Source organism: Prinia subflava, chromosome 12 (genome assembly GCF_021018805.1).
Source record: "Prinia subflava isolate CZ2003 ecotype Zambia chromosome 12, Cam_Psub_1.2, whole genome shotgun sequence".
Taxonomy (NCBI): Eukaryota; Metazoa; Chordata; class Aves; order Passeriformes; family Cisticolidae; genus Prinia; species Prinia subflava.
This window is the reverse complement of record NC_086258.1, coordinates 365278-382695: the sequence shown is the minus strand read 5'-3', so window position 1 is coordinate 382695 and position 17418 is coordinate 365278. Positions and strand designations below refer to the sequence as shown.

Sequence of the window (17418 nt, the reverse complement as noted above, 5' to 3'; positions counted from 1 at the left end):
TGTTGCTTACAGCTCTCTACCCACACTCCCCAGCCCAAGGCAGGTAACCACTGGCTGGGCAGCAGCTGCTGCAGTGCCCCAGCCCAGCCCTGTGACAGTCCTGGCTTCAGCTCTGCCTCAGCAGAGCAGTGCTCAAAAAAACAAGCTCACATTGGAGAGATGCTTTAGCAGAGTATTTATTCAATGCCAGAGTGCAGAGCAAAACTCAGTACTAACAACACCTCAGTGCCTTGCACGCTGCTGCACCAAGCCACGGGTGGAGAGTTCACAGCTGGGGGAGGAGGGAGAGGCCGTTCCTTTGCTGTCTGACTGGACAGAGCGGGATGTGGAGCCTGTGTGTACACACATCAAGGAACCCCTTATTTTGTGACAGAAAACCTGAGTTAGGGGGTTTTGGGTGAAGCTGGGGCACAGCAGGACACAGGTGCTGACCTTCCTGCTGCAGAGGCTGCTGAAGCCATCAGTGCCATTGTGACAGGAACTGCCACTTCCATCAGGTCTATCAGCAACCCCAGATTGGGAACGGCACAGGCACCTGTCTGGGGCTTCCAGGGGGGCCCCAAAATGCCTCCCCCTGCAGCTCCTTCCCAGCCCTGCTTCCAGGAGCGACAGCAGCTCCTCGGTGCCCCATCAGGCCAGGTCAGGATTAGAAGCCTAATTTTAGACTCTGACATTTGGGTACCTGCTACAGGGAGAGAAGCTCAAGGGACAGACAGTGAACACCACTGAGTCTGTAATAACTCCAAGTGACCATCCCCACTGCCCGTGGGGTCCTGGAGGAGCTGACCCCTTCCATGACAGGTCAGCCCCAGGGACAGGGACTTCAGCTGTCACTGCAGGCAGGAGGACTCCATCCTCATCACCTGCAGGTGAATGAATACCTGCAGCACCCATGGGTGCCTACACTATTCACAGAGAACATACCAAGAGAACCTAAAGTGCCACGACTGGGTAGCATGGGCAGGAGGTAAGCTGTCCTCATGGGTACCCCAGAAAGGGACAGCACATCCCCCACAGTAAATACGTTCCAGGTCCATAGCTTATTGAAGTGCTAGTCAGAGGAAGACAGAGGCAAAGCCAGCACCATGTGACCACCAGCCCTCCCGCCTCCTACGTTTGGAAACTGGCAATACCAATACACAGACCCTGGGGCCAGTCAGGCTCCTAGCCCTGGCCCTGATGCCCCCTTAATGCCCCTAGTCCCTGCTGCCCTCCCAGGCAGAGGTGCCATGGGGAGGAGGCACTTGACATTCCCCAGCAGCAAGACGAGTTGCCTGTGGAGCTTTGGGACAAAGACATTAATAAAATGCTAATATTAATAGAGTCCTGCAGTCAGGCAGTGCAGCTGCACCATGGCTCCTGCCAAGCACTCTGCAGCTGGCAGCTCCCAGTAGGGCTGGCCATGTCTCCAGCTCACAGAGACCCGCACTGGATGTGCCTCAGTGTCCCCGGAGCCCAGAGCTCACCCAGAGAGCCATGACCAAGTAGCAATGCTGGTGAGAAGCTGTGGGAGCCCACCCTGCAGTGACCAGCTCAGCTACTGCCTGACAGACCTACAGCAGGGGCCCAGCTCTTCTGTCCTGTCTGAAGCCAGTGCTTCAAGGAGGTGATCCCTGCTGCCAGAGCCCCTCCTGGCTCAGCCATAGGATTTGTGTGCCTAGAGCTCATCTCTGCAGGGCTCAGGGCTCTGTGAGCTCAGAAGGAGGTGCTGCAGTGAGGAAGCTGCAGGAGCAGATGTACCTGGGTTCAGCTTTTCTGGTTCATGAGCCAAGAGAAGAGCAGTTTCCTGGGCCGGGGCCGCCTGGCCTGCCGGATGCGCACAGCCCGTGGCGATCGCCACACCTTGATGGTGGTGTCATCACTGGCTGTCAGCAGCAGCTCCTGCTCCACCGGGCTGAATGCCACTGAGTTCACCACGTTGTCATGCTGCAGCTTGGCCAGGCAGATGTTGTAGTGCCGGTCCCAGATGTAGCCATGTCGATCCTCTGCCCCACTGGGGTGGAAACAGTGGTCAGGGTGCCCCACTGGTTCCAGTGTCAGCCCAGCAGCCCCAACACCCTGCCCTTCCCACCCTTGTCCTTCTGCAGGGATGGGAGCAGAGGGTATCCAAGCCCCTGTCTCCATGAGCTCAGGGGCCCCTCAGCTCACCCCACAGCACCTGCAGCCCCAAGAAGGGCATTTGCCACCTACCACTAAACATACCACAGCCCCAGATTTACCCTTTCCTCAGGGATTTACAGCAGGATATTTACAGCAGCAGGACCAGGACAGCCACCCTTTATCAGCACTTTCCAAGTCAGTCCATGTGTTCTTTCCAATTCCATTCCCTGCTCTGCTCCCAAGACACAGGAGTATTCTGCTCACCTGGCCATCCCACAGCAATAGCCCCAGGCCTTCCCAGATGGAGGATCAGGATCCTGCCCACTCCTCACCTCGCTACGAAGTCCCTGCTGACGTCCAAGAAGATGAAGAAGCACTCCTCATTGGGTGTGTAGGCCCGGTGTGCACGCAGTGCTCGCTTCACCTCCTTCATGGTCTTCAGGTCGAACACATGCAGGTCGATCTCCTCAGCGATGGGAGGTGGCTGCATCGGATCTGAGATGACGCAGTCCCGTGGCCAGGCCCGGCTGTTCACGTACAGGTACCTTGGGAAGGGCAGGGATGGGTTACCTGCACTGCACCAGAGCTCACAGAGCCCCCTGGCACAGCAGGGATGGAGCCTGCAGGCCAGCTCACTGAAATCCAGGCTGAAACAGGGAACAGGCTGCTGGAACACTCCTGTCTATGTCTGGAAAGGACCACCACACCTGAAAGGTGACTCTAGGGGTCAGATCACACCGCTCTAATCCCATGAAAACTATCTTCAAGGATGGGTGTGTCTTCTGGGCAGCATGTGAAGGGGGACTCTGACCCCCTGCTCCATTCACATGAGACCCCACCTGAGAGCTGCCTCCAGCTCTGGGAACCCAACACAAGGACGTGGAGATGCTGGACTCCAGACAAGGCCACTGAGATGCTCCAAGGGCTGGAGCCTCTCTGCTCTGGAGCCAGGCTAGAGATCTGGGAGTGTTCAGCCTGGAGAAGAGATGGATCCAGGGAGATCTTAGAGCCCCTTCCAGTGCCTGAAGGAGCTCCAAAAGAACTAGAGAGGAACCTGGGACAAGGGATGGAGGGACAGGACAAGGGAAAATGGCTTCCCACTGCCAGAGGGCAGGGATGGATGGGATAGTGGGAAGAAATTGTTCCCTGTGTGGGTGATGAGGCCCTGGCACAGGTTGCCCAGAGAAGCTGTGGCTGCCCCTGGATCCTTGGAAGTGTTTAAAGCCAAATGGACAGAGCTTGGAGCAACCTGGGAGATTAGAAGTTGTCCCCACCCATGGCAGGAGGGTGGGCATTAGATGGTTTTTAAGCTATCTTCCAACACAAACCATCCTAGGATTCTATGGATGACCTACCACAGGAAGAAGAACATTGGTGTGGGCAGCTCCTCCACTCTCAGAAGGAGCCATCCTGTCCTGAGCTGGCTCAGGAACACATTCCTGCCACAGCTGGGGGCGATGCTCAGCAGTAACACACCATCAGCACCTGGATCAGCAGGCACCCAATCCATCCACCACAGTCATTTCACGTCCTGGTCACCCCACAGAGCCCATGAACAGCTCTTGCCCACCCTGGCAGTTGCTGAAGCCCTCTGTGCTCACCGGTGATCAGGGGAGAGGCCCATGCCAATGATGTGCCCATGGATGTCAATCACATGATCCAGGGAGTCAAAGAACTCATCCGAGCGCCGTTCCTCGCCCAGCACTGGCCCTGCAGTCGTCATCTGATGGGGCAGGATCCTTTTAATCCCTGTGGGACAGAAAGCAGAGGGAGGCAGTTCCACAGGCTGCTGCCAGAATGGCTGGGGGAGGTCCCAGGCTTCAGGGAGGGGCTTCCCTTGGTGTGGCTAAGAAAGGAAAACCAGCTTGCTGGGCAAGGTCTGGAAGAGGGCTGCTGTCCTGGCCAGGCTCCTTCAGCTCTTCAGGTGGGCTTTGGGCCAGGACCTTGCCCATGAGCAATATCCTGGCACATCCAACCTCAGACAGGGATATCCCAGTGTCTGTGGGTACATCCAAACCTTGCCTCAGCCCATCTCTGGAGCACATGGAAGCTGCATTGGCCCAGGAGACACACTAGTTGTAGAAGGGTTTTTCTCCTAAATGATTCCGTGGGCTGGGCCCATGCTCTGCAGTAGTCAGCCTGGAGCAGCCCAGAAGATGCACTGGCTGTGGCAGGGTTTTCCCCTGACACTGTCAAATGCAGGTGAGGATCTGTTCCAGAAAGCTCAAAGAATAGACATTTAAACTGTGCTCAAGTGCTTTGTCGCTTCTGAACCTCCTGACTAAATGAGACAAGTGATGGGTCAAGCCCTGTCCCTTTCCAGCTCTGCAGAGGTCCACAACACAAACAGCTCCACAAATGGTCCATCCCCAATGGCTTCCAGGAGGACCTGTGAGCCTCAGTAGCTCCTGGGCACACACACAGGCTTGATGCTCAGCAGGTCCAGGGGGAGCTGGAAGGTGGCCCATCCCATCCCATTGCCCCTCTGCAGGAATTGCTAACAACACCTTTGATTTTAGCCCTCTCCTGCAGCCCAACAAGACACGGGTGACACCCCACTACAGCTCAAGTCTAAGGCCATTCCCAGTATCTCTGCCCTTGAGCCTGGGACCTTTGGGACAGGAGTGGTGTTCTTCCCCACTGGTGCTGCTCACCAGCCTCTTCACCCTCACTTCCACAGTGCCACACTCCCCGTTCCAAACTCAGACACACATGAGTCAGCAGAACAGGCTGCTCAACCTGGAACCAGCATGAGAAACAGGAACTCAAGGATTTCAGGCTGGGGCAGCACTGCATAGAGTGGGAGGTGAGCACAGAGTGAGCTCCTTTAGGTCCTGTAGGCATAGAGCAGGTGCACAGGGCCAGTTCTGCACACAAACCAAGGGGCAAACAACACTGCAGTGACTCATGGTGGGACAGGAACTGAGCCAGTGTCCAGCCCTCCAAGCAGCAGCCTGTACCGCAAATGCTGGCCGCCAGCCAGGGAATCACAGAGTTCAAAGGCATCACACCAATCCCTCAGCCCTGGGAGGCTGCAGAGCAATTCGGGAGCCCAAAGGCTCTGCCCTGGTGTGTGGCAGGTTGCGGTCTGCAAGGTGGCCTTGGCTCAGCCCAGGGCTGAATCACCATGGCTGTCTGCAAACCCAGCCCACAGGCAGGAGCACCGAGCATTCAGTTCAGGTCATATTCCTAACTGAGGGGGCAAAGACTAAGTTGCTTACAGTTCCAGAAACTGCCTTCCCCTGCCTTACTGGGCTGTACTGGTGCAGGACTATGTCATGGAAAAGTCAGGAGAGCAAGGAAGCCAGGCTTTAACTGTGTGAATAGTGAAAGGAACTGAAACAGTCTGGCTTCACAGCAGTCTTGTCTGGGAGCTGCCTCCTTTCCCACACTCCTGGTCCTTTCCACCTCTCTGCCAGCTTTAGGGTCTCTAGGGGAAACAGCCAGTCTACCTGCTCCTGCTCCCTGCTGAGGAGTTTCCCATATGATTTCCTGAAAATTCAGGCTCTGCTAGACCTGTTGCCTTAACAGGAGTGCTCCAGGTGAGAGCAAGTGACATCCTGACACAGGACAAGATCAGCAGCCACGATCTGGAGCATGCTCCACGCACAGCCCGTTGTACCCCACTGGTACAATGGAGGGGGCTGCAACCTTCCCAGCATTGCTCACCACACCAACACTGACTGAGGCAGTGAATAATGCCCTCAGAAACCTCCCCAGTATCAAGTGTCTCACTGAGACACCCACGTAAGGGTGGTCCTACCCATGGCAGAGGGGAGGCAGGCAAGGGGCAGGGACACTGCACAAGTGACTCACACATCAACTCCATGCTGCTCAGACCAGGCTTGCCTTGATGCCCTGTCTACTCCCATAAGAGAACAGGACTGAGGTGCCTCCACACACTCCTCCAGGGCAGCTGTTGCTCTGCCCCTGCACTCACTGCTGCTCATGGCTGGTGTCCTTAACCAGAAGTTCCTTCTTGCTTTTCTGCTCAGCTCTTGCCATGACTTTAGCCACAGGTCATGCTGGCAGCAACAAAACAACCCTCATGCAAGTAGAGGAGGTGGAACTCCCCTCACTGATGGGGCCTCTCAGAACCTAGATCAAACAGGCAGCAGAGAGATCAGGTCTTTTCTCGACCCAAATCCCAAGCACAGCTGCAGCCTAGGCCCCCAGGGAGCCCCAGCTGTCTCAGGCTCAGACTCAGCCTTACCTATCTGGTGTGGAGAGTAGGTGAGGCATCCTGTGGTGAAGATCAAGTACTTTGTCTTGCTGTTGCTGTCTGTGGGGAGCAGGTTTGGCTCGGGCGGTTTAGTTCTGTTGCGCACAAACAGCTCAGCCACCTTTGTCTCCAGCTCTGTCTCAGTCATGGCAGGCCTCACGCGGCCCTCCATGATATCATCAAAGAGCTGCTGCAGCCCATGCTCTGCTGGCACGCCCCCGGCATCCGGCAATTCCTGTACAGCTGGCTCCAGAGGCAGCTTGGGCTTGGCCTCTTCTTCCTCGCTGTCACTGCCGAGATCAAAGACCGGGCAGGTGGAGGAAGCAGCCAGCTGCTCCTCGTAGTCCAGGAGCAGATCCGGGGAATCGTACCGGCTGCAGTCAGCCACCATCACAGTCCGGATGGTGCTAGCATTCAGGTTCTGGATTTTGAACAGTCTCTTCACTACATTCACATTCTCAGACTCAATGCCCTGCAAGCAGAGGGGAGAAGTGAGCAGGAATCACCCCACATCACTCCCACGATTCAAACCAAGACCCGAGCTAGTGCAGGGACACCGGCTCCCACTGATCCCTTCAGAGGGGCACTGACACAGGAACGGGCCCCAGGCTTGCCAGCTTTACTGAGCTCCTTCCTATCCTGGATGGAGACAGAGGAAGAGAAAACATTCCTGCAGGCAGGCAACAGTGGAGCGAGGAAGCACAGCAGCTGGGCAGCCCTGTTGCCACCACACCCTGAGGTCATCAGCTGGTGCTACCTGGTGCTTTACAGTGCAGGGCCAGGAGCTGGACTTGATCCTTGTGGGTCCTTTCCACCTCATGATACTCTACATTCTATGATCAACAAGGATTTCAAGAACCCACCTCTGTGATAAGCATGAAGTGGGATCCCTCTGGCCTACAGCAGCAGTGACAGAGAATCCCTGTGCTCCTGGAGCATGCTTGTACCCCTCAGCAGGGGCAGCTGATACCTGCTCCAGACACACAGAGCAGGTCCCTCTTTGCCTCACTGTTCCCAGCCTGCAGCTGTAATCCCACTCCCCTCTTATGGGCAAGGTTCTTCCTGGCCTCTCAGGGATGGAAGGGGTAATGCCTCAGTGTAGCACAGAGATGTGGGAAGGGTCTCTGCTACCAGAGGACTTTACCTGGGGTCAGCATCTTGTTAAAATCACAAAACATGCGGATATGCAGGTGTGGCACTGAAACAGAGGCAAAACATGGGGAACATGACTGAGCAGCCCAAGTGCCAGGGAGTGAATGAGCAGTTTGAGGCCAGCACACTTGGCTCTCCAAGTCTCACCATGGAATCAAAGACAGCAGCAGGCCCAAGAAACCTCAGCAAGGCCAGGCAGGGCTGAGCTCAGCCTCCAGCTCCCAGGAACACCCTGAGCTACCAAGTGGGAGAAAGGCCATTGCTGGGACACACACCAGGCTACAGCAGTCCCAGGCCCAGCTTCAGACTACCAACGACCTCAGCAGGCCTGCTGTTGGGCAATGCATACTGTGGAACACTGCAGCCAACTCTTCAGCCTAATTAACATGGCAAAAGTTAATGAGATCTGAGGGCAGAGTTAGAATATTGTAGTGAGTACCACAACACCGAGCATGGAGAAACCTCATGCAAGGGTTGCCTCGAGCTCAGGATCCTGAGGGCAAGTCAGAGGAGACAAACAGGGAGGACAGGACAATTGAGCCATCCTTCCGCGCAGCTTTCCCTCCCCCAGGAGCCAACAGCAAGCTGCACTGCCTGTGAAGCTGGGAGGAAGGCAGCTCACCTGGAAAGCATTGTTCAGCCACAGCACTGAGCAGGAGGTTATGCGCCCAATCCGATGCAGATTGCCTGATATCAAGTTGGTTTCATTCAGCCAACAGCCAAACACATCATAGGGCTTATTCCTCACCCTGGAAAGCAGCGTGAAGTTCTCTGGAATGAAAACATGAGGCAGTGACTTCCAGCAAGAACCCTGGAGAAACTGTGTGGGACAGGGGAAGTGGATCCAGGTCTCTGTAGGAGAGGCCAACCCCCATCCAGCTCCCAGCCACTGCTACAGAGACAGGTTATTTTGCTTTCCTCCAGAGATGTGTGATGATACCTTGCAAAAGGAAACCAAAATAACAGGGCAGTGCAGAGCCACAGCACGGAGCAATCCAACCTCCCACCCTTTCCCTGGAGCAAGCCCTGGGGACAATAATGAGCTAAATACATACAGAATTTCCCTCCCACCCCTGGGGCTTGGGGCCTCTCCAGCCAAGGCAGCTGTGCACTCCTGATTCCTGGTGCTGTGGGACTGTGCACAAAGATCGTGAGATAACACAGTGGGGATAAGCCTGATACAAAGAGCTGCAGCAGAAGTGAAAGAGGCTCAGGTGACAACATCTCAGAAATCTCTGTGAGACCTAAGGGAGAGACTAGGGCCACAAAGGTGATCTGAGGGCTGGATCCAGCCACTCTCCTCTGGAGATGGGCTGAGAGAGCTGGTTATGTCCAGCCTGGAGAAGAAAAGGCTCTGGGAAGACCTCAGAGCCCCTTCCAGGGCCTAAAGGGGCTCCAGGAGAGCTGGAGAGGAACCTGGGACAAGGAATGGAGGGACAGGACAAGGGAAAATGGCTTCCCACTGCCAGAGGGCAGGAATAGATGGGATGGGGGGGGAAATTGTTCCCTGTGACAGTGGCGAGGCCCTGGCACAGAGTGCCCAGAGAAGCTGTGGCTGCCCCTGGATCCCTGGAAGTGTCCAAGGCCAGCCTGGATGAGGCTTGGAGCAACCTTGGGAGAGTGGAAGGTGTCTCTGTCCATGGCAGAGGTTGGAATCAGATTGGCTTTAAGGTCTCTTCCAACCCAAACCATTTGGGGTTTCTGAGGCTCTATGGCAAGCACCACATAAAGCAGAGGTGGGAGATTCAAGATGAGTGATGTGGATAACCCTTGCCCAAACTGGCACTTAGAAGAGAAGTGAGGCTAAATACATGACACAGTGCCTTGAGGTGCTGCTGTAGTGACCCAGAGTTAAGGCTGTCTTTGAGGTTTCCCCTCTAGAATTGTGACTGGATCCCCTTAGCTCAGTAGTCAAGACAAGCTGAGGCAAGACTACTGCACATCCACAGAACGGAACCCCCTCACCCAGCACTTATATGCCCTAGGGAAGCCTCACTTACCCATGCTGATCACAGCAATCTCCCCCGACGAGGAGTTGTGAGGCCCCACAAAGACACCGGATACCAGCAGGAGGGAGTCATCAGAATTGAACTGGGAGAACTGGGTGTAGCTCCAGTTGTATGGCCTCATGTTGGAGCTGTGCTGCAGGGAGATGTCCAGCTCATTGCTCCAGATCTACAGAGAGATGGACAGTCAGGAAGCTGCTGAGAAGCCTGAGAGTGGTTCTGTTTTATCTATTCTGCCAGTACTCACTGGGACGTGAAAAACAAACAGTATCAAAAACCCCATTTAACTGCCTCCCACTCACCATATCCCTGTCCATTCCCCTGCCAGAAAATGGAGGGGAGCTAAATGGAGAACTGCTGCTCCATTGGCCAGAAGAGAGGGTGTTGAGGCAGTGAATGGTGCTGGGTTTCCAGCATTTTCAGAGAGATTCCTCCCAGGACAACCACCCAGGCAAGACATGATCCACTGCAGTGGATCATTGCCTCCTCAGTCTTCGTCAGACCCAGGGCACAACAGGGCATTGATCTGCACCTAGAAAGGAAAGCACCTCAGCCACCTCCACACATATTCAGGCTGGAGCTGGAATCCACAGCCCTCAAGGCTGCATTTGCAAGAGCCATTAGTTCTATGGCTTAGAAGACAGCTCAGCAACTGCAGGAACCAGTCCAAGTCCAGGGACATCTGGTCAAACCTCTCCACAGACTTCCCAAAGGCTGCTCTCAGGGCTAAGCCCCACTGGACCAAGGCTACAAGAGCTGGGCAGGGCACCTACCACTTTACCTTGACCGTGCAGTCTTTGGAGCATGATGCAAACAGGCAGCCAGAGTGGGAGAAGCTCAGATGCAAAACTTGGTCATTATGCTCCTTCAGGGCCTGCACCTCCACACAAGGGATGGTGTCATAGAGCCTCTGGAACTCATCATACCAGGAGACAGCACCTGCAGCACAGAGCAGAGACATGGGACAGGAGTATGAGGGAAGCAGAGCTTGGCTAAACATGGCATCAGGCTTGAATAAACCAATCCTGGCTCTTGCAAGCAAGGCCAGGAGCTCTGCTGGGGCACCAACTCAGGGCTGCAGCTCAGCTACCAGCCCTCAGCATTTTCCTCAGCAGCTTCCCTAGTCCCACACAAAAAACCCCTTTCTTCCAGTACACACAAAGATCAACAGCTCTGCCTTCCAAACCAGCACAGCTCCTGCTGGAACCGCCTGGGCAGAGGCACAGGCTGTTAGATCAAAACCTTGCCCAGGACAAAAGAGTCCTGAGAAGGAACACATGCCCAGCACAACCAAAAGGCTGTCCCACCACAAAGGTGGGACAAGAGGGAAGCTGAGAAGCTGTTCCTCACCATACCCAGCTCTGCACTGATTATCTGTCTTGTCTAACACAGAATTAAGACGGTTCCAGAAAGGGTCTGAGACCTGGAAAAAACCATCTCCATGAGGTAAAAGACTTGAAAAAATGACAGAGAAGAACAGAAGCTGGGCACACTCATGGGAGTCTTACTGATGGACAATAAAAGACAAATAAAGATTTTTAATGAAAGTCCCAGCCAGGCAGCCTACAGACTTCTTGCAGCAGCAAATCCCAGAGAAGCAAAGAGGATTAGACATGTATATGGATAAGGGCCAACTTTCCTAGTGACACTGAACAGGACTGAAGGATTTTTTGGAACATGCTGCAGCCCAGAAGCCACCTGCTCCTGCAGACAGGGACCAACTTGCTGCCAGCACATCTCACTGCTGCTTGAGGCTGGGCACTGCAACCCCCTCTGAACCTCCTGGTCCCAGCCTAGCCATCTCGGAAAAGCCTGAACAGACCCCATTTGGCCAAGCAAACCCAACATTCCACCTTACAGATCCATGGGATACCATTCCTCTAACCATGGGGCTGCCCAGGGCAGCCAGGCTGGCAGAGGTAGTCCCCAAACTCATGCTCCAGCCCCTGCCCATGCCTGCCAGCTGTCCCTGTCCTGCTGCCTTGTGCAGGGTGCCCACAGCTCGAGCAGCCAGGGAGGTACCTGAATACATTACTGAGCTACACCAACTGCTTATCCTAATTAGTGCTCAAGAACAGGGCTGGCAGCTGACTAAGCAGGTCCAGGAGGCTAGGAGGGAACAAGCCTGGTTAAAAGGCTTCAGAAAAACCCTAAAGAGAACATCCTCAGCCCCACAGAGCTCCTAGGGTCTGCAAAAGCAAAGTCACATAGCCTAAAGGAATCCCATCGACATCCACCTCCTCCCAGAGCCCTTCTGCAGTGGTCCTCCTGCTGCAAGGAGATCGGCTCCCACTGTCTGGGACTTGGCATATCTTCCTACCTCTCTGCAGCTGCTGCAACTCACAACTCAGGATCCAATTCCCACAGCCCTCCCATGCCCTGAACACACTGGGAATGGGCTGCTTGGAGAGAAACTCCCCTGGGCAGCAACAGCTCCTGCTGCCAGGTCCCAGCTAGTGTGACAGAGCTGGGTCATCCTTCTAGACTGCATCAAACTGCTTCCAGCACTGGCTGCTCAGCAGGGAGCAGAGCTATGATCACACGACTGCCATCCCCAAGCCTTCTGACAGCTTGGCCAGGGACAGCTCTGCCAGGCTCTGTCAGCTCCAGCCGTGAGCCCAGATCAAGTCCAACCTGCCCTGGTGTTGCGGGGCAGCTGCTGACCCAGCACATGTTCCCACTGCTGTCACAGGGCCACACGTCTCCCAGCCAGGCACAGGTGCCCCAGCCCGGCCCCTGGGACCCTTGGAGCAGCCAGTGGTGCTTGTGGCAGTGCCTGGTGCAGCTGGAGAAGGGACAGAGCCACAGCAGAGGGGCTGCCAAGTCCCAGAAAGGCCAAGCCAGCAGTGATTCCACAGATCTCATGCAGGCTGGGATGCAGGAGTGTGGTGACTCACTGCGACTCCTGGGATCTCCCTGGACAGCAGCTACAGAGAGACCTGCCTAGAGAGCTCAGAAACCTCCTTTTCTGTGAAAAGAAGGGAGAGGATAAGCATTTCCAGCCCTCTGACCCCCGTTTCTGAAGGGTCTAGGCAGACCCAGAGCCCTTCCTGTGCACATCTCAGTCCATAATGCTGTGACACAGCTGAGGCGACGAGCTTCAGGGGTTCCACCGGCCCAACAGCGGCGGGCAGAGGGCGCAGCGAGGGCAGCGCAGTCTCCGTCCCGGGCTCACGGCAGATGCCGCCCCCTGGATCAGCCCCGCGCCCCGGAGCGCACCTGGATGCCGCGGCACATCCCGGGATACGCGGTAGTAGCGGTAGAAAAGCTCCTTCCACAGGAATTCGTCCCGGGCCACGGCGCGCCATTGCTGGCAGACGAGCCCGACCGAGAGCACGTCGGCGTGATCCAGATACAGAAAGATCTCGAATAGGACGGTGTCTGGGAGCCGGGGGCAGCCCGCGTCCATCGTGTCATTCTGCCGCCGCGCCTGGAACAGAGCAGGGTTCTGGTGTCAGACCCGGAATGGGGACCTGCACCCGCCGAGGGCCCGCAGGCCCCCCGAGCCTTGCCCGCTGCTCCCTTCATGAAGTGTCCGGTGCACTGGTGCCCTCCGTGACCTGTGTTCCCCCCGTGCCGTGCCCGGTGTCCCCGCTGTCCCCCGTGGCCTGTGTTCCCCCCGTGCCGTGCCCGGTGTCCTCGCTGTCCCCCGTGGCCTGTGTTCCCCCCGTGCCGTGCCCGGTGTCCCCGCTGTCCCCCGTGGCCTGTGTTTCCCCCGTGCCGTGCCCGGTGTCCCCGCTGTCCCCCGCACCTCGGCGGCTCCGCTGCGCCCGCCCCGCCGCGCCACTTCCGGCCGGCACTCCCCGACCGGCCAATCACCGTGCGCGTCCGGCCGCAGCCCCAACGGCTCGAGCACAGAGCTTCCCGCCGCGTGCCAGGCGCAGCGAGCCGAGTGCGGCGCGATCGCTCACGAGTGCGCCTGCAGCGGCGGCGCTGCGCCTTCCGGTCCCACAGCGCCGATCACAGACCGCACCCCCGTGACCACGCCCTCCATGACACGCCTCCATGACACGCCCTCCATGACACATGATCACAGACCGCACCCCCGCTAGGCCACGCCCCCGTGGCCTTATAGACCCCGCCCACTCGAGACACACCCACCCACCCCACCCCCCTCCCCGTCCCCTCCCGGCCCTGTCCGGGCCCGCTCCCTGGGCTGCAGCCCGGCCCGGCGCTGACCCCAGCGCTGACCCCGTCCAGCCACCACGAGGTCTCCTGGCTTCCGGCCGTGCCCGCCTGGCCCCGCCGCTTCCCGGCAGCACCGGCCTCGCACACTGGCACATGGCGGCCCTGCACACCTTCCTGCTGCTTGGGCTGCTCCTTACGGCGCGGGGGCAGAGGGCGGTGCAGAGACGGCGGCCGCCCCCTCCCCAGAGTGCGCTGGAGAAGGTGGCGGCTCAGGAGGGGCTCAGCCTCCACCAGGTGAGGGGTTGGGCTGAGGGATCTCCGCTGACCCCGCACTTGGGTGGGCTGCAGGGAGCCGTGGTGGCTCCTGTTCCGTGTGCCCCTGCAGGGCTGACCTCCGGTGTCCCCTCCAGACTCGGCTTTGCAGCCCATCCTTCTGTCTCCCGGTCCAGCGCTGACCCCCTGTGCCCTTCCCCCCCAGGCCCACCCTTGCAGCCCGTGCCGTGTCCCCCTCCAGAGCTGGCTCCCACTGTCCTCCCCAGACTCAGCCTCCCTGACCATCCCCAAGCCCCTCGGTGCTCCCCCGACACAGCCCAGCTCAGTGCCGACACTGCCCACAAAGCCGGGGCCAGAGCCTCACAAGGGACCCCGTCCTCACCCAGCTGGAGCTGCCGCAGGGCCGGTGCAGCTGCCCTCCGGAGCTTGGGTTGAGCTCGGGGCTCTGTGGGTGGGGCTGAGCTGGGGCTGCCTGGGGTGCCCGCAGTGCTGTCTGTGGGCAGTGGGAGCTATGGGCAGGTGCCTTGGACATCCCCTACACACCCCCAGCCTGTCCCCATGTCAGGCTCTCCCTGCCCTGCCATTCCACCTGCCAGCACCAGACAGGCAGCTGTGCCCTGTGGGCACCACAAGGGACAGGCTGTGGGCAGAGGTGCCAAGTGAAGGGAAGAAGGGTGCCCAGGGTGGTTGAGTGGTGGCACCCCAGGCTGCTGGGCCTGTAGATGGTGCCACCCCTGTGCCCTGCAGCTCTCAGGGAAGTGGTTCCTGGTCGGCATGGCCTCCCGCTGCAGCTACCTGGCAGAGCACAGCCACCAGCTGGAGGCCACGATGGTGACAATGACTATCCTGGATGGGCAGAGCCTGGCCATCAGCACCTTCAGGAAGCTGTGAGTGATGCTGGGCAGAGGGGCCATGGCCAGGGACAGGGACGTGCAGGCAGGTCAGAACAGGACTGGTGCCCTGGGATGGGGACTCTGAAAGCAGGTCAGAGCAGTGCCAGTGCCCTAGCCACAGGCTCCAAACAGGACACAGCTGCCCCAGAGCCAAGTGTGAGATATTGTCCAGGGAGTTTTGTAGTAGAAGCCCTGGCCACAATGCGTACCCTGGCCATGATGGGCACCCTGCCACCTGCATGGCCACTAGCCTAGGCTTGGCTGAGGGTGCCCAGGCTGGTCAGTGTGAGGACAGCCAGACTGGAGAAACTGAGGCATGTAGTGGTCCCATGGCTGCCTAGCCCAGGACTGGCTCATGGGACTGTCCCAGGGACACCATGCCTGAGGGTGGTGACCTTCAGCACACCTGTGAGCACTTTCCCCAGCCTGGTGGGCCCTGAGGTCGTGACCAGGCTCAGTGCTGCAGGGAGATCACAGGGACTCTTTGGGCTCAGCATCTCTCACAGTGTCTTCCTGCTATTCTGAGACATCTTTCCCTGGAGAGAAAACAAAGTTCCATGGAAAGAGATAGCATGTGGGCCTTGGCAGGCAGGGTGGGCAGGGACCCAGGAAGATCTTCTACAACCTGTACTGACATCTTCTTTTCCTCTCCCCATGCAGTGACAGGATGTGCTGGGAAATCAGGCAGCAGTACCTTCCCGCCCAGGCTCCCGGACGCTTCCTGCTGAAGGGTGAGGGAAACTGGTCTGAGGTGGTGACAGGCTGCTGGAGCCCCCCAGTCCTGCTCTCAGCAGGGTGTTGGTACCGTACCAATGTCCCTCTTCCCAGTGCACTCCCCGTATTTTACGTCTTGGGTCCTTACATGTTGGATGCCATCACAGGTGACACCATGGGCTAGTCACACGATGGGTGATGTCTATGGGTGCCCCACTCTGGCCCTGATTTTCACCTCTTGTACACCCAGCTTGTGGTGAAGAGAAGCCCCTGGACAATGCTTAGGCTAACCAGGATTGATTTGGATTAACTGGGCTATCCTCTTGTCCTTCCCAGACCATAGGAAGAGCAGCAAGGTGGATGTGGTGGTGGGTGAGGCTGACCCCAGCAGTTTTGTCATCCTCTACTACCAGAAGGGGCGCAACATCTCTGTCAAGCTCTATGGTAGGTTGGGGCTCGCGGCCTCATGGCAGGTGAAGGATAGGATGGAAAACCTGGGCTGGACTCCAGAGAGGCCAGCTGAAGCCTTGTAGGACCTAACATGGGAATGGGGGTCACTTCCACCTGGAGAATTGTCCCCAGATGCTGTGGGGGAGCAGGCAAGGGCGGAACTGGGAACCCACTTCTCTGAGCTGAAAGGCCCTTGGGCCTTGAGCCTTGTGTAGAGGCATGGGGGGCTTCGGGCCAGGGTGGGCCTGAGGCCACTGACAGTGTCTTCCTGCGTGCAGGACGGAGCAGCCTGGTCAGTGACGCGGTCGTGGACAAGTTCGAGCAGCGCGTCCGGGCTGTGGGTCTGAGTGAGGATGTGACCTACTACTTCCCCACCTACGGTGGGTGGCACACTGTCCTCAGGGACACCTGTGTAGGTTTCTGTTTCAATTCTCCTGCCACCCCAGGGACAAAGATGAAAGGATGGGGCTGTGCCCTGCAATAGCCTGGTGGTGCAGGGGCTGAAGAGTCATCAGACAAGGTGATCCCCCCTGGGCTCTGTCTCTTGCAGGGTTTTGTGACTCTGCAGATGAGTTTCATGTCCTGGATGGTGAGTTGGGGGTGCTGGGTGATGCACTGGGTGCCCCCATGTGCCAGGCTTGGTCCCACACTGAGCACCAGTTGGGTGTCTCTGTCCTGGTAGTGGGCTGGGCACACTGGGCCAGATCCACACTGCACCCTGGTCCTGCCCCAGGAGTGTGGGTAGGGCTAGTCTGGCACAGGAGAGGCCATGACAGACCCTTCCCCAGAACAGAGTCTATGCCCTTGTGTGGCAAACAGTCATTCAGGATGGGCACCAGGTACATCCTGGCAAAGCAAACCCCACTCACCCCCCACATGGGTCAGACTGGGCTTAGTGGATCTATATTGGTGTTTCCTGGGGTGAGGGCTGGTTTGGGATGAGATGTCCTGGCACAGGGACACCCTGGGGTGAGGGCTGGGGTCCCTGGGGACAGCTCCACCACTTGTCACTGGTGCTTGGGGAGGCAGAGGTAGGTCTCCAGCCCTTGTGCTGAGCTTGGATATCCCTCCAGCCCCTCAGCACTTCTCTTCCTTGCAGAAACAAAGCTGTAGGTACAGATGGAGTTGCCAGGAGGGATCAGAGCTCAGCCCTCACCTCACCCAGCTGCCCATGGCCACACAGATCTGAGCCACACTTTTGTCAGCTCCCACTGTTGCTCCACAGCTCTGGAGCCAGCCCTCGGGCTCCTCAGCCCCTCCAGCTGTGCTGGTAGCTGCATCTGTCCTTGTCCTGTGTCCCCCAGCTTGTGTCCCCCCTCTGCTCTGTGCCCCACTCTCCTGCAGCAACCAGCAACACCCCAATAAACACCTCAGAGAAGAGCCTGTGTACAGGCCTGTCACCTCATTGTCTGCCCAGCCAGGCCAGCACTGCCTCCACCATGGGCTGCCAGTGCCTTGGACATGTGCTCCTGGCTGGGGC

The 17418-nt window shown here is 57.7% G+C and overlaps 2 protein-coding genes across 4 annotated transcripts; one reads left to right on the top strand and one right to left on the bottom strand.

The window, feature by feature from the left end:
• Positions 1–159: 159 nt before the first annotated feature.
• On the bottom strand, positions 160–13380 carry FBXW5 (F-box and WD repeat domain containing 5). Of its 3 annotated transcripts, none has more exons than XM_063409899.1 (9): positions 13232–13380; positions 12700–12910; positions 10262–10419; positions 9475–9649; positions 8097–8245; positions 6314–6794; positions 3702–3849; positions 2433–2645; positions 160–1993 (listed from the first exon to the last, which is right to left on the bottom strand). In XM_063409899.1, exons 2-9 carry the CDS (start codon positions 12887–12889, stop codon positions 1747–1749), a joined length of 1761 nt encoding a protein of 586 aa, XP_063265969.1. In that variant the 5' UTR covers positions 12890–12910; positions 13232–13380; the 3' UTR covers positions 160–1746. The 3 variants fall into 3 exon arrangements, with proteins under 3 accessions (XP_063265969.1, XP_063265968.1, XP_063265970.1); XM_063409898.1 differs by lacking the exon at positions 13232–13380 and having other exon boundaries at positions 160–332; positions 1741–1993; XM_063409900.1 differs by lacking the exons at positions 12700–12910; positions 13232–13380 and having other exon boundaries at positions 10254–10418.
• Positions 12946–17318, top strand: C8G (complement C8 gamma chain). Its single transcript, XM_063409766.1, has 8 exons — positions 12946–13393; positions 13556–13902; positions 14629–14768; positions 15435–15505; positions 15825–15932; positions 16217–16318; positions 16489–16527; positions 17038–17318. The coding sequence occupies exons 1-8, from the start codon at positions 12946–12948 to the stop codon at positions 17049–17051; spliced, it is 1269 nt and encodes a 422-aa protein (XP_063265836.1). The 3' UTR covers positions 17052–17318.
• Positions 17319–17418: the final 100 nt, after the last annotated feature.